This window comes from Sarcophilus harrisii, chromosome 2 (genome assembly GCF_902635505.1).
Source record: "Sarcophilus harrisii chromosome 2, mSarHar1.11, whole genome shotgun sequence".
Taxonomy (NCBI): Eukaryota; Metazoa; Chordata; class Mammalia; order Dasyuromorphia; family Dasyuridae; genus Sarcophilus; species Sarcophilus harrisii.
Window position 1 is genome coordinate 150,985,203 of NC_045427.1, and position 22,872 is coordinate 151,008,074.

The 22,872-nt window shown below is 35.6% G+C and overlaps 1 protein-coding gene across 2 annotated transcripts in view; it reads right to left on the minus strand.

Moving 5' to 3' along the window:
- Positions 1 to 22,872, minus strand: part of SLC24A3 (solute carrier family 24 member 3) — a 721,614-nt gene that overhangs the window by 32,931 nt on the left and 665,811 nt on the right. For both annotated transcript variants that reach the window (XM_031951059.1, XM_023494858.2), the window contains exons 13-15: positions 17,467 to 17,633; positions 14,487 to 14,601; positions 12,896 to 13,008 (exon numbers count right to left, since the gene is read on the minus strand). In XM_031951059.1, coding sequence (XP_031806919.1) covers positions 12,896 to 13,008; positions 14,487 to 14,601; positions 17,467 to 17,633 — 395 coding nt within the window. The remainder of the gene's footprint in view (positions 1 to 12,895; positions 13,009 to 14,486; positions 14,602 to 17,466; positions 17,634 to 22,872) is intronic.

The following is a 22,872-nucleotide window of genomic DNA, read 5'->3' on the forward strand; positions in this document are numbered from 1 at the left end:
ATCTGAAAGGACTTGCTATTTTATTGGCTGTGACAAAATTTCCTAACCAATTCCAACATACTTCTTGTTTTTTTATGAGATAAATGTTTTTTTAAATAACTTTTTATTTTCAAAATACACACAAAAATAGTTTTCAAATTCACCCTTGCAAAACTTTGCCAATACACTTCATTTTTTTTTGCCAACACAAATAATTTCATTTTATCCAATATCTAGAAGCATTTTGTTGCTTATCAGTTTGAATAATAACATAACTGCTCACATTCAGTTTGATGCCCTTTGATTGTTCCAACAGATATAGCCTCACATGATACAAGTGTCAGGGTATAGCGTCTTATTAATCACTTCAGTTGGGTAGAGGGTGATTGAGTGATTCCAAACCACTTTTACCCTTACATGTATATTTTTCCTTTTGAGATTCTTGACAGCAGGGTCAGTACCCCAGCTTTTTTTGTATCTCTGAGTCTAATGTTGTTCTTTGTATATATTGGACCTGAGTAAATGTTAAATTAAAAAATTAAAAACACACAAATTAAGCTACTTGGCACGTCTAGAAACGTAAATTTGTTATACTAGAGAGAGCTTGATAACAAACATGAAATTTGGTAAAAGATATTTTCTTGGGGCAGCTAGGTGGTGCAGTGAATAGAGCACCAACCCTGAAGTCAGGAGGACTTGAGATCAAATGTGGTCTCAGACACTTAACACTTCTTAGCTGCATGACCTTGGGCAAGTCACTTAATCCCAATTGTCTCAGGGGAAAAAAAGTATTTTCTTAAGGACCCAGAAATATGAATCAAGGGGCAAGTCTCAAGCCACTACAAAGGGCTACAGTATTTCTGCACACAGCCATTCCTCTTTTATTTCAAGGAACACTATAAAATGAAGGTAATACTGAAACAAAATAGATCATAGATTTTGAAACAGTCATAGCTCTCATGGAAATTATCTCATGGATGGGGAGAGGATATGATATACCCACAATTAACAATAATGAGAGAGGGGGTGGGAGAAAGAAAGACAGAGAGATAGAGACAGAGACAGAGACATACATAGGCAGAAACACACACACACACACAGACAGAGACAGAGAGAAAATAATTAATTATGAGAATTAGAATTAAAATGAATAAATATGCTAATAACCAGGATCAGGACAGGCTTTTTGTAGGTGATGGACTTCCTAAAAGGTATAAGTGAAAATGGAATATCTTTTCAGAAGAAAAATGTTTCTTCTCAGGAACTTTAGAAGATTCAAAGAGACTCCTGGGCAAATCTAGATAAATTGAAAAGTCCAATATAGAAATATGACCAACTCTTAGAAAGTGAAAAAAAATTACAAAACAGCCAGGAGATATGTATTAGCAGTTACAGAAGGAGTCTCTTGGGGTGGAGGGGCATCTACAAACAGTAAAACTTCCCAAATAAGTACATTTGCTTGCAGATCATTTAGAGAAATTTAAAACTACAATATTTAGGGGTCATTGTTAGCTTAAGCAGCATCACAAATTAAGGGAAAGCAACTGCAGGTATAGACTCAAGAAAATATGATGAAATTTTGGTTTCATGAAGTAGGGATAGAGGAAAGTAATAGTGATAATTTTGCTTTCTTATAGCTTGTGTTAAATACCTTTCATTGGACAAAGACAGTCAACCACTTCTGACTTATTTCTAATATATTTGACACAACTTGACATATGTATCATTTCCATATATTTGGAAATGATTTTCAAACAAGACTCATAAGGACAAAGGGCATATGAATCCCCTATATGACCATTAGACTAATTTTCACAAAATACTATGATCATTGAATCACTTTTCTCAATAGTTTTTAATTGCTCTCTTGTTATTTATCAGATTTCATCAGCTAAGTGGCATAGGGATAAGATCTCTGATCCTAGAATCAAGACCTCAGTTCAAATTTGGCTTTAGACATTTATTGACTGTGCAATCCTGAACAAGTCACTTAATCTCTTTGTGCCTCAGTTTCTTCATCTGTAAAATGGAGATAATAATAGCATCTACTTCCCAGAGTTGTTGTGCTTTTCAAATCTTAAAGCATTACATAAATGCTGCTATGTCCAATTTCCTTTGCTTTGAATTAAAAGCAGTATATAAATCTGGTCTCAACTTCTGCTAGATTTGGAATTTGAGGATGTGGGTTTGATTTGCTGTTTTACATGATCTTGATATTTTGTGCCTCAGTTTCCTCATTTGTTACATGACAAAATTAAACTGAGTAGCCTCTAAGGACTTTTCCACTTCTAAATTTATAATGCTATGATAGTGCCTTTTCTAACTTTATCTTAGACTGCTTCTTACAAGCCTTCTGCTTCAACCAAAGTGGGCTATTCTTCATTATTCCAGAGTATTTTTGTATTTTTATCCACACATAATAATCCATGATTCTACTTTTGTATAATATTTTCTTTCTTAATTGTGAAGAGTTAAATCTTATCCATTTTAAAAAGCTCAGCTTGTATTCTCTGGTTTCATGAAATCTTCCCAGATGCTAGTTCAAAGTGATTTCTTTCTCCTCTGTTGTGGAGTAAGATGGGGGTAATTAGAGTTTTGTCTTAAGATGCTAATATTTGTGTGTGTGTGTGTGTGTGTGTGTGCGCGTGCATGCTGGATGGACATGATTTTTCTGTATGGTGGTCTAGAGACATTCACCAGCTTGACAACTCCAGAGTTCCTTTGTAGTGGATTACAAAAGTGGATTTTTATTAGGGCCTCCTATTCCACACCCCTTATAGAAGCATGTGGGAAGATCTAGTACCTCTTTTGATATAACTACCCCTGTGATCAGACTCTTTTCTCTGTAGCTGTGACTTCTCTTCTAGTTTCCTCCACTGAATATGTCTTAATTTCAAGAATTCCTAGCTACATCTCTGCTCTTTTGAACTTACTGAATTTATAAACTATGCCACTCATTTGGCCAGAAATCAAGCTTTGCCTTATGACAATTCTTCTGTTATCTCTCATTACCATTTAATGCGTGCATTATCACCTACTTTAGTGTCCTTGTACTGCATGCAAAAGGGCCTTAGATATTAGTTATTTACATTTTTTCCCAGCCGTGGTTATTGTAAAAAAATCAGTCACTCAGAATTTATCCCTTTGACTATTTCACAAAATGAAATTATCTCTCTTCCCCATCTATGTATGATTCATACTATTAGAATTCAGTCTGAGTTTTCATCTCCATTTTTTATTGTACACTACTAGAATGAATGAATAAAAAAGCTTTTATTAAACACATGAATTTCTGGGGATACAGAAAAGAAAAATGGAGATAATTCCTGCTTTCAAAGAACGGAAATTCAAATGGGGAGAAAATACGTATAGGAAGTTTCAGCTCATCTGATGGTCCTTAGCATGTAATAGAAAAGCGGATGGAAACATATCATCTTAAATGTCATTAACACTGATTAAATCCTAGCTTTTTCTGATGCTGAATCATCTGACATTGCCAAGAACCTTGCTTGGTAAAGAGATTTCTACTAAATTTATATCCTTCAAATAAAATTCTTAACTTATAGATTCCCAGAACATTAGGCCTGAGAGAGACTGTTCTCATGTTGACCACTGTCACCAACTTATTATCTATAAGTTAACAGATCATAGATTTAGAGCTGGTATCTTAGAGGTTCTCTTAATACTTTTACGAACTTGGGCCTGTGTTTCTTCATATGGACTGAACATATAGAAATTAATCCCATTTTATAGATGCATAAACCAGGACACAAAGATTCTAGTGAACTGAGTGACTTATGAAACTTTTCTGGCAATGTATGTCTCATTGCTTCATTTTATAGCATAGAAATTGAGGTCCAGAGGGGGTCAGTTATTTCCCCAAGAGGAGGTAGTTATTCTGTGATTCATACTTAGGTCCTTTGGCTAGAAATCCAATATTTTTTTCTATAATCTTACAGAACCTGCAGTCTACATTTGAGGAAACTGAGGTTTTATTTTCCCTAATATTAAAAAAGGCAACCATGAGATTAATTTGTTTGCAATTATATGAGAAATGTAGCATCATTGGTCAGAATTGTTCACTAGCTCCCTACAAAAGCACTTTCCCTCTTCATTCCATACACTTTAAATCATAACAATTAAGAGCTTTTTTCTCTTTTAGAAGCAAATGGGTGATCCTAAAACCACATGTGCTGTTTTGACAATTCCAACTGAATGACCAGAGTGACCAAATTATATCCCTCTGCCATTAAAAATATGCATATATGCCTGTTATCCAATTTATCTTGGATTTCTGCCTTCATTATGTCATCTTACTGGACTGCTTATAAACTGGTGTATTTGAAAAGGATACATTTTAATTTCTAGGTGGGATGCTGTGTTGAATATTTTCTTTTTCCTTCTCAGATTCAAGGGAGCTAACTTGGTGGAATGGAAGCACTGATCTTGGACTCAGAAGCAAAGTAGGCTGAGGTAAGTGAGGCACTTGCCTTAGGGACACAGAAAAGATACAAAACTTGCAACTACTCAAGCATGCTGTGCTTTTAGGATACATTTTTGCTTCTTTTACATTCTTACTTCAGGTATAAAATTTGCTGGTTATAGTGCTGATCAATGACCTGGATTTGGTTCTTCAATTCATTGCCTGTTGCAACAGTTAGTAGCTGTGTAAATTGGGGAAAGTCATTTTAAGCACCGTGAATCTCATTTTCTCCATATATAAATAGGGAATAATATCTCACAGATTGTTACAAATACATTGCTTAATTTATAAAGTGATATTAAAGTATAAGTGCTAAGAAATGATGACATCATGGAGAAGCATGATCAAAGAAGGGAGGGACATGTGGTGAAGTGGTGAGAATGAGGGGTAACTAGTGGAATATCTGTCTTTTCCACTGGCTTTCTCATGATGTAAGGAAATAGTGAGAAATATTCATCTTAGTGTGATGAGTGGAGTCTCTTGGGTGAACTTGTAGGAGGATTTGGACTAGGTTCATATTGAATGAACAAGCATGGATGGGCTGCAGTCTGTACTACTTGATGGAAGTATTCACACCAATGATGAACATTCTCATATCTGCTCATACCCTTTACATCTCAGTAACCATGAACTGTGTGTCACCATTTATATCCCCTACCACCCAACTCTTCATTTCCATCTCCCTCAATCTTCCCACTCCAGTTTCATCTTAACTCTATCCAAACTTTTTGCTATGCCCTCTGAGACACTTGTTCCATAGGCAATGAATTTCCCTTCCTTTAAAATCTTTACCTCTCCTACTCCTTCAGTCTTCTAGCAATTATGGAAACCATCCTCACCCTGGATGACACAGACTCCTTGGCCGCCCTTCACAGTATTGGCTGCACCTTCACTCATTCTTCTTGGTTGAAATTTGGGAGTTTGAATACTTGCCCCTACCCTCCCCCCACCAATTTTAATTTTCTGGCTCTCCTCCTTCCTCTGTCATTCTGTAAAGTCTCTGACTTTGAGGTTCATACTATTTATATCTACAATCTAATCAAACTCTTGGTGGCTGTTTTTATTTAAATTTTTTTACAATCTTCAATTTATTCACCTTCTTTCCTCAATGATTTTGAAACCTGGCTTACATTTTCTCCTTCCTTCCCAGCTTCTATCCTCATACTAGAGGATTTAAACATATATACATATGGATTTTCCCTCAAATCCCTTAACTATTAAATTTCTTAACCTACTGACCTCCCCTAAGTTATTCTTCCATTTCCTCAGCCATACATAAAGATGGTCATACCCTTTATTTTGTACTTACCCACAAGTATACATTCTCCATGTTCAAGAATTCTGAAGTATTCTCATCTGATCATAATCTATTGATTTTTTATTTCTTCCTATGCCTTTTCCTTACATAATCTTACTATTCATCTGTGTCATGACCTGTAATCCCTTGATTCTCCAATTCTCTCCCTGGCTTCCCTTGTGATACCTATCATCACCTCTTCTCCCCATTTTGATCCCTTGGTGAACTGATTTAATTTCTATACTCTCCTCTCATGAGTCATTAGCTCCTATATATTCCCACTTATGCCTAGCCAAGCCCCAGCCTTAGATTTCTTCCACCATTAATTATCTTTGCTCTACATACATGCTGCTTACTGAAGGTAGAGAAAATCAGGCAACCATTTTGACTGGGTCCATATAAATTTATGTCACACAGTTTCATTTGGGTTTCCACTACTTCCAGGCAATATTATCATACCTTCCTTATCAATTCAGTATCCCACTCTCCAGAGCAGCTATTCCAAAGCATCTTATTCCTCCTTAGATCTTCCAAGGCTCTCCTTTCCCCTCACTCTCTTAGCTAAGAACCTTGCCTCATATTTTTCAGAAAGAATTGAGGCCATTGATCATCATCTTTTCCCCTCATCCCCTATCACATATATTTTCTGTCATATTCTCCCGTCTCACATGATGAAATGGGCTTACTCCTTACCATGGCTAATCTTTTTACTTATTGAAAAGATCCCATTTCATCAATATATTGTCCCCTTTGTTATCACCACTCTTTCACTTATTTCTACTTTCTCCCTATTCACTGTTCTCTATTACCTATAAGCATGTGCATGTGTCCTCTGTCCTAAAAAAGTCCTCAGCTAATCCTTCCATCCCTGCCAACTATCATCCTATATCTCTTTGTTCTTTGTAGCAAAGAGATTACCTATAGAAAGATTACCTACAATAGGTGCATCCACTTGTTTCCTCTTACTCTCTTCTTAACCGTTAAAGTATAACTCCTGTCCTTATCATTCCACCAACATTACTCTCTCTAAAGTTATTAGTGATCTGTTAAATTAAAATTTAGATTCTAATTGGAGATGCAACATGTCCAAATACATATGGATATAGATTAAGGAGAGAGAAAGCAGATACAAGTTAAACATGGACAGGAAGACACTAGACTAGAAAAGAATCTCTCAAAAGGTTATCTTTTAAGAAAGCCAGAGATATACAGTAATGGAGGTAAGAAATAAGAGAAATCTAGACATGGGGAAAGACCATGGAAATGGTAGATGGAATATTATGTCTAAGAAACACTAAATAGACCATTATAGTTGAATCATGGAGATTGTAGAGAAGAATAAATGTGTAAGAATATGGGAAAGGTAGGAAGGTTGTGAAGAGTTTTAAATACCAAGCAAAGAAGTTTATATGTAAAAACCTGGAGTTTAGTGAGTGGGCAGGAACCCCAATGCTGAGTTTAGGAACTGAGTTTAGATCTGGGGGAGCATGAGCTTTAAAAAAGTGTTTGTGTGTATGTGTGTGTGTAGAATTAGCTTTTTCTTTTACTGTTTGCCTCATTTTGTCTCTACGGCAAAGATTACACTTGGGAAAATTTCTTTTATTCCACTTCTTGTCTACATATTATCTTAGATTACATGGGGAAGTCAGCTTATACTTATATGTTTCTCCATTGCCTTTTTGGTCATCCATGGTTTTTAGTTGTATGGAAATTATAAATCTATCCTTGATAAATAAATACCCCCAAGTGATCCTCAATTATTTCATCCACAGGAAAAGGTGGTTTTTCCTCTTTAAAACATACTTTTCCCCCTTGAATTTCATTTTGGCTACCATAGCCCTGTTGTAATATCTTCTGAGTTGCAGATAGATAATTTTTCCCTGGAAGCGCAGAACAGTTTTGTTTTTTCCTTTAAGGATTTCACTTCTAATACAACACTGTCAGATACAACTTCCCTGGTTGAGATTTATAATTCCTGTTAGTAGGAAGAATATGAAAACAACAATCATCTGATTAAATGAACCACAATATTTTCTGCAAAATATACAATTACTTACCACACATTGTACAGATGGACTAAATTAAGGCTGTGTAATAAATTGACAAAAGCTAGCAGAAATGGATTGGGTGGTAAATGCTTCTGAGGCATAACATGGCTTTCTTTATAAAGCATGAAGAAATCTTTAATTGCATCCTCTTGCTTATTCTCAGACTGTTTCTAAGATAGTTTTGCTTTGAAAAATGAAACCATTTCAGTATATCTGAAAAAAACATTAAGTCCTACCTGTCAGTCTTTTCATTAATTTGCAAGCCTGATTGAAAGCTGCAGGAAAACTGGCATTAGAGAATAGTCATGACAGATAACTACCCAGAGTTTCTAACAAAGTAAGTGGCAACATGGCTGGGAAGTACAGTGCTCTTTTTATGCTCATCTCTATTTATTTAGGTTGATAGTCTCCAGGGAACTCTCCCAAATGAAGAAGCAACAGGGTCCAAAGAACATGGGTTCTGGAGTCAGAATACTTGGATCTAAATCTCACCTTGCTTGCTTGCTACTATAGGCAAGGCAACTTTACTTTCCTGGATCTCAATTTCCTCATGTATGAAAAGAAAGATTTGGACCAAATGTATGGATGGCGAATTCACTGAAGCCTTCAGTGATGTATGTCTGATTTCCAAAGGATTATAGCTAGGGAGATCTTACTCAGGTGTTGAAGCTGGTATACCTATATTTCCCTAGTCCTGAGGCCATGATAGGACAGCATTTAAAATTGGATGGCATATGACTCTAGTGTCCTTCTAATTTTTGGAAGAGCGAGCTAGGGATCTGTTTCTTCAGAGGAATAGAAGCCAAGATATAATTTTTGAAGTTAAAGGTAAGATGAGCTTGCTGAGGATTTTTGAAGGACATTATTTGTTTATGGGCATGCCCCATAAAATGTGTAGCTTAGATTTCTTTGCCCAGTGATTGCATAACATGCCCCAGTCAAGTGCAGTTGTGCTAGGAGGTGTCTATTATCTCCTAAAGAATCTGACTCATATTTCAACAGAATAATTGGCAATACCTGTCTTGAAACATGAACCCTGGGGAGGAGGCTAGGGGAAGGGGAGGGAGTAAGTAGGAAAAAGGCAGTAGGGAAAGATGAGGTTTGGGAGGTGGAGCACACAATGGTGATAAGACTTTGGGGAGAATGGCCTCAGGCCACAAAAGGGAGCAGCTACAGCTGTATCTGGCTAGTAGAGGATTTTAAGACAGAATCAGCAGGCCAGGGGTTAATTGGGGGAGGAAACACTCTCCCCTACTCCATGTTGCATTCTAAGAGGTCTAATGATTTTACTCTAAGTAGAAAATATGTATTTAATTTTTTCAAAGCATTGACAAGCTTTGTGTTATGGCTAAGCCATGGGGCTAATACTGGAATTCCCCCCTTTTATAATATTTTTACCTTTAATCAAAGCAAAAATCAGAAACATTAGAACAAAAAGTTGCATGGTGGTAACCATTTTATTATAACATGAAGCAAATTTAGTAAGTGGCCACCATGCTAGTACTGACATTCATTGCACTTTTTTTTTTGAGTGGTCCTATGATAGTAAACAGTCTATCAATAGATGGATTTCTATCTTGTGCTTTATTGGCAAAATTTTTGAGAACTCAGGGTCACTTGTGTGCTATGAAAGACTTAGAGGAGGGAAGATGCTTTATTTCTTGGTCACTTAACTCTGTTTTCCTCAATTTCCTCATCTGTAAAATGATTTGGAGAAGGAAAACCCCAAATGGGACCATGAAGAGTTGACCTGATTGAAAAAGACATAACAGCAACAAAGATTTGGATGGTATCATAGAGATTACCTACTTTAACCTCGCTTCCTAGACAGAAATCCCTTCCCACAGCCTTCCTGACAAATGATTGCCAAGTCTATGGAGGACTCATTATTTAAGGAGGATGTCTGTTCCATTCTAGTACATCTCTTAACTATTAGTAATTTTTTTTTAAACACTAAACCAAAATTTATCTACCTGGCGCTTCTAGCCTGTTGTTCCAGTTCTGTTCTATAGAGCAAAGCTTCTTAAATTGTGGGTCATTACCCCATGTAGTATCTCATACCTGAATGTGGGGGTTGTGAAATTATAATTTATTATCAGTAAGTGTTTGATTTGGATACCTATATACCCAGGGTCATGTAAAAATTTATTGGGCAACAGGGGTTACAAGTGGAAAAAGTTTAGTGAGATTGTTCCGTCTTCCCCAGCATAGCCTTTCAAATATTAAAAAGATGTTATCATGTACCTGTAAAGACTTGGGATGTCTTTTATTATTTTTAAAAATCTTTTTTGAGCTTTAGAGATGAATTTTATATTAAGATGAATTATTTTGATTTTGAGATGAAGAAAGTCTTAATGAACTTGTCTTTCCTTTTTCATCCCGTTGTTGAGATGGGGGTGGGAAGGGAAATTAGATATATAGATATTGATCAAATTAAGCTATGGAAAATAGTACAGTACAGTAACTTAGTCTTGACATCATAAAGACCTCTGATACTAGCAGTGTGATCATGGGCAAGTAGTCATCTAATCTCTGAACTTTAATTTTCTAATCTGTGAAATGGGAATAATATCTGTAGAATCTAACTCATCAGTCATGCATGTAATAATATTTAACAAACATTGAAATGTCATATAAATGTCAATTATTATGATTAGTTAGCTAAAAGACTTTGTATTATTATGAGTGGGGCTATGCAGAAGCTTTTTTGGTTGGCTGAGATTCAATCAGTCAATAAACATTTAAGTGCCAGGAATTACGCTAAATATTGGGGATGTAAAAGATAGTTTCTATGCTTAAGGAATCCACAATGTAACGGGGAAACAAATATATATATATATATATATATATATATATATATATATGTATATATATATATACATACAAACTATATGCAAGATAAATAGGAAATAATTAAGAGAAAAGGCACTAGAATTATGAGTGGTTGGGAGAGGCTTCATCAAGTAGATGGGATTTTAGTTGGGACTAGAAAAAGTTGGAGAAAGAAATTGGTAGAAATGAGGAAGGAGAACATTTCAGGCATGGGGACAGGCAGAAAAAGTCTGGAATAAGTTTGGCATTCAAATGACCGACCAAATATTTTTAGTCCTGGAAATAAAACACTATTCTTTTTCTAGAACCACAAGAATATTGGAAGCAGTGGTGCTATTCCCTGGCTATGGCACATACAGATGTTCAGCTTGGCTTGGAGGTCCATTAGGATAAATGGGGAAATCTTGGGTTATCATATCGAAGTTGGGGTAGGGTTTTTTCCTGCACTTCTAATGGCTATACTCTAATGTGTTATTTCTGAATTTATATTCTCTTTTTCTTTGGAATAAGTTCTGGAAAATTAATTTTTGTGTCTGGAAACTGGGAGAAAGAGAAATGAGTAGCCTTGGAATAAGGGGAAAATGAATTCAGATTGGGTCTCTGACATTTACCAGATGTGTTACTAGAGGTAAGATGTTTAATTTTTTTGGGTCTTAGTTTTTATCTGCAAAATGAGTTTAAAACCTGTAGTAGCTACTTCACAGGATTGATATTAAAGTTCCCCAAATATATGATTTACAAACTTTAGATTAAGTGTAAATATTCATATTATGATCATCATTGTCCTCCTCCTCATCACTGCCATTACCAGCCAAAGACATCAAAATGACCAGGGGGAAGGGAGACTTAATAAGTCAAGCATGCGAGCATTTAGAAATTGCTTAGTACATTGCAGGTGTTGGACCAGCAGTTAGCCTTTGGATATGGCAGATCTTTGAACAGAGTGACCCGGTTCATTCAGGAACCCAAGGACTGTCCAAGAGTATAGGGTTCTTTCATTGCTTTTCAGAGATCAGAGAAGTTTTAGCAACATTTATTTATTAAGTCATTTAATAAGCATTGACCAAATATCTTCTATTTTCAAGCTAGGGATGCAATGACAAGTATTGATGAGAGAGCACTAGTATTCCACCCAATATTCTACTACGGAATACAAAAGTGAAAAAAGATGAGTAAGCCCAATAAAAAATAGTAATAATAATATAATTATAAAATAATGATATATGATTTATTTAAAATATAATAGAATATATATTATATGAATGATGATAATAATAGCAAGTATTTGATAGCATCTTAAAATGTGCAAAATACTTACATTTGTTAACTTATTTTGTCCTTACAAACAACTCTGTGAAGCAGGTACTATGTTTATCTCTCTCTCTCTCTCTCTCTCTCTCTCTCTCTCTCTCTCTATATATATATATATATATATATATATATATGTATGTATAAACACACACATGTATTATATTTGTTTTCTGAGAAGCTAATGAGCTCAGTAGGGCTGAATCCTGGCATCCTCCACATCCCCTTTCCTCCTCCCCTTCAAGTTCTCTCTTTCCTAGTGCAAACAACCCTTATATCCTTCAACTATAACATGGTTTCTAGACCCTTTACTTTCTTAGCTATATCCCATCTGGAACTTACATGCCGGTTTGTCATTGTTTTTTTTAAAGTGTAGTAACAAGAACTGAATATAATATTTCATATGTGGCCACATATGAATAAAAATGGCCACATAAATTTTATGTTTTGACTCCCTAACATAATAGCCTTTCTTCATGGATTCATTTCTTTAGATTCAAGCTTCTTACCATAAAGTAGGTGTTCTTAACCTTCTCAGTCAAACATGGTTGCTTGACTCTCAGATGAAACGTATGGACCCTTTCTGATAATAATGGTTTAAATGTATAAAACAAAATACATAGGATTATGGAGGGAACCAATTATATTGAAATAGTTGTACATGTGTACATGTTTAGGTATATACACATATGTGCATCAAACCACACACTTATACATATATGTATATGCATGTAAATATAAAACAAGTTCATACATCCTAGGTTAAGAATCCATGTCATAAAGGACATTCTAAACAATAGCTGTAGAGAAGATTCATTCACCTCTGAATTCACTCTCAATAGCCAATGAAATGCTATTGAAAGTTCTTCAATAGAGAGTTTTAAAAAAAAGACATGCACAAACCCAGGTTCTGTGTACCACCGAAAAGTCACGGAGAATGCTACTTACGTATGAACCATAATCCACTGCCAGGGTCTGCAGAGCCCACGGGAGGCCCAGGCCAATCAGAATGTCAAACACATTGCTCCCAATGGAGTTGGAGACAGCCATGTCACCCATCCCTGGAAGAACAAGAGATAACATGACCTTAGGGAGTGGGGAGGGGTTCTAGTAGGTCCTTGCATCTTCTAAAACAACAGACCATACATGGAGTTTCTTCCTAGTTGGGTTTGATTTTTTTGTGAGTTTTTTTTTTAAACCAGACTATCTTTTCACATGGAGTGAGTAATACTGAAAGCAAGAAAATGAATGAAATTTACATTTTTTCCTTCACATTTCCAAGGTTAGCAAACGACAGGTTCTGATGCTATTCTATTTGCATTGAGTTCACACTTGATTTAATTTTAGGCTTTTTATGATCTATGTCAATATAGATTCTATTGAGCACCACGTTTTAATTTTTAATTTTTTGCTAAGCAACTGGATTAAGTGACTTCCTCCATGTCACATAGCTAGTTAAGTGTCAAATGTCATATTTGAATTAAGAGAAGAGAGGAATCTACAGAATTTTAAAAAATGCTTCTTTAGGGGACCTGAACTCATTTGTATTAGTTGCCTACCTGCTCTTTGAAACTAGTTCTTGTTACTTTCCAAATAATCACACACTTTTAGAGGAAATTAGGTAACAGAGTGGATAGAGTGTTTAATATGTAATCAGGAAGATCTCATTTTGAATCCTGCCTTAGATACTTACTAGCTCAGTGATTGTATGGAAGTTACTTGATCTTTCTGTGCCTCAGTTTGCTCATCTGGAAAACTTGCATAATAACATTTACTTCACAGGGTTGTTGTAAATATCAAATGACTCTGTGTGTGTGTGTGTGTGTGTGTACACAGAACTGTCAGTTCTTAACATTAATTGATGGACATTTCTATTAATATTCATATACAATGGTATATTTTAAGGGAAGAGATAGTTTCCTAAAAAGTTGCATGCAAACTGAATTTCTGCAAATTGTTACATTTTAAGTGCATTGAGGTAATTTGTTACATACATTTATATAAATTTTCCCATAAAGTTAAGGAATCACTCCTTAAATTATGAACAACTTGCCAAGTTTAGTCACTGAAAACTCAAAGGAGGTGAATTTGTTATCTGTATTTTGTAGCACATTGTAAAAGTCGGTATGTAGGAACAAGTCTCATCTGAATGGAAAATAAACACCATTGATCTGGTGGCTTTCTGTATCCCAAAGTCAGAAAGCATCTCTGAAGATTCTAACTATATAGGTACTCTTCCTTCTCTGAGGAGTTAGTTTATACTTGACTTTTTTTTGAAAAGCATCTTCCTCATTAATATTGGATTTGTTTGACTTGTGTTCTCATTCAAAGACAGTTTGCTTAGAACTCACAATTCTTTATTACAATTAGATTTTATGAGATTTCCTTCCTTCTTCCTCTTTCCTTTCTTCTTTCCTCTTCCTAGCTTTCCCGCTTCCCCTCTTTTCTCTTGCCTTTCCTCCCCTTTTCTGTCTCCTTTTTCTTTTTTTCCTTCCTCTCTTCAATTCTTTTCTCCCTCCCTCCTTCTTTCCTAACATACCTTGTCTTGCAACAATGAGGCTGGCCATGCAATCAGGCACACTTGTCCCAGCTGCCAGAAATGTGATTCCCATGATCACATCAGGAATACCTAAAGTGTAGCCAATAATTGTAACCTGCAAGGAGGGAAAATATATTGTTAGGAGTTGCTCAAGACAAGGAAGTCTGTATTTGGAAGATTGATCTATTCAGTTCTGTGATGATACATAAAGGATGGAAGCAAGATGTTAAAATTTCCAAGAATGTGGGATCATAGAAAAATCACAGGGAACACAACTTGTGTGCCAGTGCCAAAATTGGAATTGACAAGTGGTGAAAAGGGGTTGCTTGAGTTCCATTTCTTTTTAGCAATTCTCATCCCACCCAGCTCCAGCCTATCTTCAAGTCAACCTATATTTTTATCTATGTATCTATCCATCAAACGATCATATCTATAACTGCTTATTTATGTATTTAGTTTTGAAGTCTATTATTGTGTAGATAGGTAGGATTATTCCTTATCATTTTAAAGATGGAAACACAAAAAAAAAACCCAGACTATCAGAGGGCAGAAGTAACGTCAGTGATTATTTTATCTAACTTATATCTAAATAGGAATTGACAATAGTAAGCCATTTCTTGACTACTGGAGGCAATTTATATAAAAGAGAATTCAGCTATGAAGATGGGCAATAGCAAGCATCTGGGATGTTTCAAAACAATCTCAGAAATTAAGTGGTAAGTATTCTTATCCCCAGTGAACAGATGGGAAAAAGGCAGAGAATAGTAGGTGAGATGACATCACAACATGTACCAGTGTAAAATCCACATAGGGTTAGAGAGGGAAGGAACTTTAGAGATCATTGAGAAATCCAGTTCCTTTATTTTAGATTATATAGTGGATAGAGCCCTGAGCCTGGCATCAGGGAGTTCAAATCTGATCTTAGACATGTATGAACTATGTGATTCTAGACAAGTCACTTCTGTTTGCCTCAGTTTCCTCATATGCAAAATGGGCATAATAATAGCATCCATCTCCCAGGGTTGTCATAAGAGTCAAATGAGATGATAATTATAAAGTGTTTAACATAGTACCTAGTGCCTGGACATATGTGTATGACATCAAAATGTTATTCACATGCATATATAGGTATATATATATATATGCACACAAATACCTAATTTATTTATTTATTCATTCATTTACTGATTATTATAGAGAAGGAAACTGAGGCCCAGAGAAGTTAAATGGATTGTTCAGAGTCACACAGCTAGCAAGTGTCTGAAGCAGGATTTGAATCCAGCTATTCCTGACTCCAACTCCAATACCATATCCACTATATAGGAATCCAGGCAAATTCATTGTGACTGTACATTCTAGTCTGGAAGATGTGGATTTGAACAGCTGAAACTAACTTAGGTCATTTTAGGATAGCACTTGATTTCCCCCCTCTATGAAATTATAAGAAATGCATACCACATGTTGTAAGTAGCACAATTCTGTGTGGTTCCTGGTACACCAGAGTTTGAAAGCCTAAAGAGGAATATATGTGTACAAAAGCCTGACTACTCTCTGAAAGCAGTTTGAGAGAACTTGTTATTTTCCTGTTGAGAGAGTTGGGAGAGTTCAATTGAAGTCCTTTGGGATACCTTGGCTGTCATCCTTTGAAAACCAAAAAACATGTGCAATTTTCTCATTTAATGCTGAATGGTACTTGGTGTGGACTTGGGACTCTATATTTGTATTCTCCAAGGAAGAATGTACTTCTACTTCGAAATACATTCAATTCATATTTAGTGGCTCTGAAAAGCCTTTTGTGAAAAGGAGTTTGGTTTTGTTGGCCTAACTACGAATGCCCTGGCTAAAATTGACCTTCTTGGCCAAATCTTGCTTTTTCCTTCTAACCCTCAGCTTATTATTCCCTGTAGTTATCTGGTTTGGCTCAGTTGCACTTGGACTGAAAAGGAAATGCTATTCAAGTTGCATCCTCACTATTTTTACTGATTCAGAAAAGACTCAATTATACAGCAGCTAATTATCCAGGTGCCCTGGACCAGGCTCGTATTTTTCAAGGCTCATTAGCACCTCAGCTGGAGGAAAAGGGAAAGGGAATATTTAAAATAAAAAATCAAAGGAATCACTTGATTCCCTTATTTGCCCTTCTGCTTCTATATTAAGATAGGAGACAACCTTTTGGATGCACTTAAGTTAACTATTATCTCCATTACAGATAAATCATTATTGAGCATGTGTTAAAATAATAGTATCATATCCACCATTATCTGTCAAATTATCTAAATCCAGAATTTAATTCTTTATGTACATCCTAAAGTATGAAACAGCAGACACATACTAGGTCAATGGAGACTTGTGAATTTAATAATTCAATTCAGCAAGTATATATTAAGCATCTGCTGCACTCAGAGTATAGTACTAGATATTGTAGGACACAAAAAATACATAACCCATGAGATCTGTGCTTATGGCATTTGTACTATTTCATATATATGTTGCTTCTTCCCCATGTCCAATACTATAGCATTGGATGAGGCCCTTTTCCATAGTAACATTGATTTTTAAGGCCAGAAGAGATAATAGGGTCTAGTACAACCATTGTGCTACAATTATATGACCTGAATTAAAATATGAGCTTTTCAATGTGTGATTCTGAGCAAATCATTGACCTTTCCAGATCCCTATATAATGAGAGCACTGAACTAGGTGAACTCTGAAGTTCCTTCTTTCTGGACCTAATTTTACAATCTCTTTATTTTACAAATGACCCACAGTCACACTGAGAACCAGGGGAAGAGGAAGTATCATATCTATCTCAAATCCTCCAAGAAACGCCCAATTTTTGAATTGCTTAGGGTTTTAGGTTTCTCTTGGCCATCACTGCAGCTAATAACCTTTTCAACTTCCATGAGGTATTGATATTGTTGTTTGAAAAGCTTCAGGCCTAATCAGGGCCTGAGGACTGGGCATTTGGTACAACACTCACCATCCAAACCATCATATAGGAGAAGGCTGCAATCCACAAGGTGGAGGAGGCGAATGTCACCATAAACCACTTTTCCCATCGGGGTTTGTTGCAGTTGGGAACAGTAAAGTACAAAACCAAACTCAGTGGCCAGGTGAACAACCACTTCACTATTTCCAATTTGCCAGCTGGAGAAAAAAAAAAAGGTGGGATGAAAGGAAAGAAGGAAGAAGAAAATATTAGATGACTTAATTTTTCTTCTCTGTCTACTTAAATCCTGCTTGGGTGGACACACACCTAATAGGATTACTAGATGCCTCTTAGACATCTCAAATTTAGCATGACTAAAACAGAACTTATATTTCCCTGAAACTTAGCCTTCTTATAAACTTCCTTGTTTGTGTTTATAGCACTGCTGGCTTTCCAATTACTTCTTAAGTTCTTAAAAGATTTTCTTGACTTTCTCAGTCCCCTAAGTCCAATTAGATGTCAAATCTTGTCAATTCTACCTCCAAAGAATTTCCCTCCTCTATCATCTTCTCTCCCCTTACATAATCACAGTAATTCAAGCCTACATCAACTCCTCCCTAGACTTAAAAACAAAAACCAAAACAAATTTTTGTTGATTTTTTTATATCATTATAGTTTCTCTAAGTATCCCTCCCCCTCTGTGTACCAAAATCTCCCACAGAAAGCAAACTCACATGAAAAACAGTATTTTTTAAGACAATAAAAGAAAAAGGGAAAACATTAGCATAATTTATTAATACATAGAAAAAATATGAAAATATATGCCACATACAATGCTTGTGGATCTCCCGTCTCTGCCAAGGAGTCAAGTGGGAGTGTCTTTTTTTATTTCTTCTTTTAATTCATTCTTGTTTTTTTTTTTAAAGTTTGAAACATTCACTTTTAATTATCTTTGTGTTTATCTTTACGTTTTCTCAGCTAGACTCTTTATGAGAGCCTATTAGTTGAGCTCCCTACTCATGATGTATTTATTCTCTTTCCAATTCACCCTCTTCATAGCTGCCAAATTAATTTGCAATACACAGATCTGACCAGATCTCCATTGAAAACATTTTAGTGATCATCTATTGCTTCTTAGATATGATATAAAATTCTCAATTTAGCATCTAAAGTATTCTATAATGTGGCTTTTACTCACCTTTCCAGTCTATTTCATATTATTCCTCTTTACAAATTCTCCATTTCAATCTAATTAACCTACAGGCTACTTCTAATACAGGATACTCCATCTCCCATCTTTTTGCCTTATATTTGGGATGCATTCTCCCTTGATCTCTGCTGCTTGACTTCAGTATACCCCTCTTTCTTCAAATCTCAGTCCAAGGGTCACTTCCTATGAAGAAGGCTCTCTGATCCCCCAGGGATTAATGCTTTCTATTTCTGATATCTTTTGTATCACTTTGAATTTACTTTGTATTTATTATTAAATTCCTTGAATTTAGGATTATTTTCATTTTTGTCTTTGCACTCTGAGCACTTACATCAGTGCATTTAAAAGGTTTTTAATATATGTTTGTGTATTAATTTGCTGAATTACTGTGAATTAATGTGTTCTCTAAGGGTCCTAGAGAGCTGATCCCAGAATTTGGACATCCTGAATTTAGGGGATACCTCTGACACTGACTGCATAGTTCTGGGCAAGTCACTAATTTAGTATCCTAAATGATTCTTTAAGACAATATAAATTGTCAAGAAGATTCTATATATTGTAGAGCAAATTATTCATGAGGAGCTCCCTTTATTGAGGAAATCATTAGCTCCAATTGCTCTCCATGGGCCAACTACTTTGTTGGGATTCCAACAGAATGAAAAAGAGGAAAAAAGAAATTTTCTTGTTGTCATCTTATTATTTTGCCAGTTCTCAAAAGCTTGAACTTTAACTATATGAGGGTGATCACTTGGCAAATGAAAAGGGGCAATAAAAGTCAAGTCAGAACTTTTGGCTGGAATAAGAAGAGGTAAGGAGCCAGTAAAGAAAGCAATTTGCCTTTTTTCAGGGTACAACACATTAGTGGCTATTTTCATAACTTGCTTTACAAATATTACCCTCTATCGAAATAATTTTAAAAGTATTTATTAAGTGACTACTGTGAGTGAGGCTCTAGTGATACAAAGACAAAAAGTCCCCGCATTTAAGGAGTTTACATTCTAGTCATATTTAAACAGACACAAAACATGACATAATTGTGAAAATAAGGAGAGAGGTGAGGAAGGAGACAATCTTCTAGATGGGGAAGCAGACACAGAGAGATAATAAGACTAAGGATTCATTACTAGGGCCGGGAGTAGAACGCAAAAAATTAAACAAAAAAATAAATCCTCTGAGCTATGACCACTGTACTTTGCTGAGTGAATAGAAAGATTGGAATAAATGCTTGAAGAATCAAGATCAAATATTTTAGGATGTTGATACTTCTTAACTACTAGGCTAATCTGAGTTCCATCAACTCTCCCTTTGGTTCCTCTTTTGGGACAGGAAGTCGGCGACCCAGACCACAACTTTGTTAAGTTACGTGAATAATTGCTGAGGCGAGCAGTACCGCAAAAAGTCATTTGTTTAAACAGTTAGACGGGGAATTTTAATATCAACCAGGTACTTGGCATTGATGCGCAAATGGATAGGAAAATACGCACATCGCATTTTTAAAAACTGAGCCAAATCTCTAAGTAAATTGCTATGTCTTTGACACTGTAACTTAAGAAATGTAGTCTTGTTTTTAAATGGGAAGAGTGGATGGCTTTCACTGAACATAGTGACATCTTGTGGAATTGTTACATATTACATATATTTAATGGGGACCAGTGAAAAAGTGGCCCCTGTGCTCCATGATTTCAGCTTTTGGTTTAAAGAAAACCCGCGTGAAAGATGTTTCTCCTGATGATGATGATGGTGTAGGTTTGCAAGTTAACTTTGCCTCCCTTATCTTGGAGCAAATAGGATTTGTGATGAGAGAACAGGTAGGTAATTTTCAAATATGGTGCAACTGTGGCAATCCCACTGGGCTACCCGAGGGAGGACATTAGTTACTTGGGAGAAAAGTGAGGAGAACACTGGGAGCCTGGAGAGGGACTCATAGAGGGAGGGAAGGGGCTGCCGAGGACAGACTGTGTCTACTTTCTCCTCCATAAGACCTTTTCACAGTTATTGTTTGCTTTAAGTAGCCAAGAACCAGCTGGGGGGAAAATTCTGCCCCTGAGGATTTGCAAATTAGCTCTTACCCTAGAAAAGGTAATAACACTGTCAAGAATTTCAGGAATCCCTATTTTAATATGTGGAGTATACAGCAATCAAATATATGTTAGTTTTGGTGAATACATTTTCCAGAATTTCCTCATAGTCACCAATCTGACAGACATATTCTGTCTACATTTTGCCTTGATGGATGAGCCATGCATCCATTTATTCAATTTTTATGACATGTCATTGTGTGAATATCTTCTCTCTACCCTCTTTGCTATTCTGGTTCTGAAAACAGTAATTAAATCAACATTACTGAAATATTCCTCCCTGACTACTATTCTTCTTTATGTATTGTTTTGGAATGTGAAGTTCATAGTGGCTGACATATTATAGGTCTGTAATACACACTGGCTGATTGATTGTGAGAATCAAATGGCTTAATGTATATAAAATAGTCTCTCAACCTTAAAGCACAATACAAATACTATTTCAGCTATTCTGGAATCTGATTAAATATAGTAATATCCCTGATATTTTTCCTATTTAATCTTGATTCCAAGAACTTTGCAGCACCATGAAATGATTGGTGACAAAAATTTCCATCTTTTTTTGGATAAACTCTTTGTTTTCTTTTATAGTTTTAAGTGCAGATGCATTGCAGTAAGGGTGAGGAAGTTTTTATCTGTATTATTCAGTTTAAAAAAGAATGCGAAAACCACATTGTTTAATTTTTTATTCCTCTTTTTCCCCCCCACAAGATAGGTTAGCTAAAAATTGTTTTCTTTCTTAAAAAAAATTCCCAGTTTAATATTTTTCAAATAGGCTATAACTATGTTTAACAATGAAATGTTCATAGACGTTTCATTTCATTCAGTCTCAATTTGGGACAGAAATCTGTATATCCTAAGGCTCACCACAAGAGGGCATGGCAATGGGCAAAGATTATCTGGGAGCGGGAAAGGACTTGTTGAACACCAAATCTAAGCCCTCAATTTATAGAATGAAAATCTGATGTCTAGAAAAGCAATTTGTTTAAAGTAATCTAAGTCATTTGTCTTCCCAAAATTCTTCCTCATTCTCTTCACAGGCTCTAGGTACTGCCATTAATTCTTATTTCTGGTTCAAGTGGGGAAAGGAGCTTTAGAATTTGCTTGATGTAGCCTCTGACTCAGCTTCTCAGTGGCTTTGGGATTGTATGAAAGCCACTGATCTGTGTTTGAAAATGCCTATTGCCACTGGACCCAGATGGAGGAGAGAGTGAGGCTGGTGACTTTACACAGCCTTTCCTTGCTTAAATCAAATTCACTTACAAGTCATGATATTACCTTCCTGATGTCATGATCCGTTTCAAGAGTGGAGGACAAACAATGAATGAACAGAAGAGGGCATATCATGAAATAAACCAACATATCAACAGGCAAAGCCTTCTCCAAAAAAAAACAACCCCCAACTTTTTTTCTTCTCATTTTCCTCCTGAAAGTGGCCATTTCCTTTATCAGTTTGAGACTGGAGGAGATGTGTGAGAAAATTTTATTTTTTTTATCTGTAAAAATGATTTTTATTGTCAAAATTCTGGCTAATTCTCATAAAGTGGCAAGAACTAAAAGATCAACCAAGAAATCATTCAACCAGGATTCATTAAATATCAGTTATAAGCCAGACATTGTACAAAGCATAGTGGAGCAGCTAGATAGCACAGTGGTTGGAGTGCCAGACTTGTAGCCAGACCTAAGTTTATATGGCCTCAGACACTTACTAGTTGTAAGGTCCTGGGCAAATCACTTAACCCTGTTTGCCTCATTTTCCTCATCTATAAAATGATCTGGAGAAGGAAATGGCTAACCACTCCAGTGTCTTTCTCAAGAATACTCCAAATGGGGTCACAAAGAAGTCAGACAGACTGAAAAACATAACTAATAATTATTTGAGATACCGGAGTACAAAGATGAAATAATCTCTATCCTCAAAGAACCTTTTTCAGTTCCTTATAGTTGTTTTGACATTATATCAGAAAAAATAAGAACAAATTTGAATGTAAATTTATTATATTTTAAAATATTTAAATGTATTATATTTTATATATTACACTTATAATATTATATATATTTGTAATTCTTTTTTAAAACTAGCTAAGTCAAATATAATTATAGATCAAATAAAGAATTAAATAATACATTATATTATTAAACTAACAATCACTTTAGATACACAAAAAA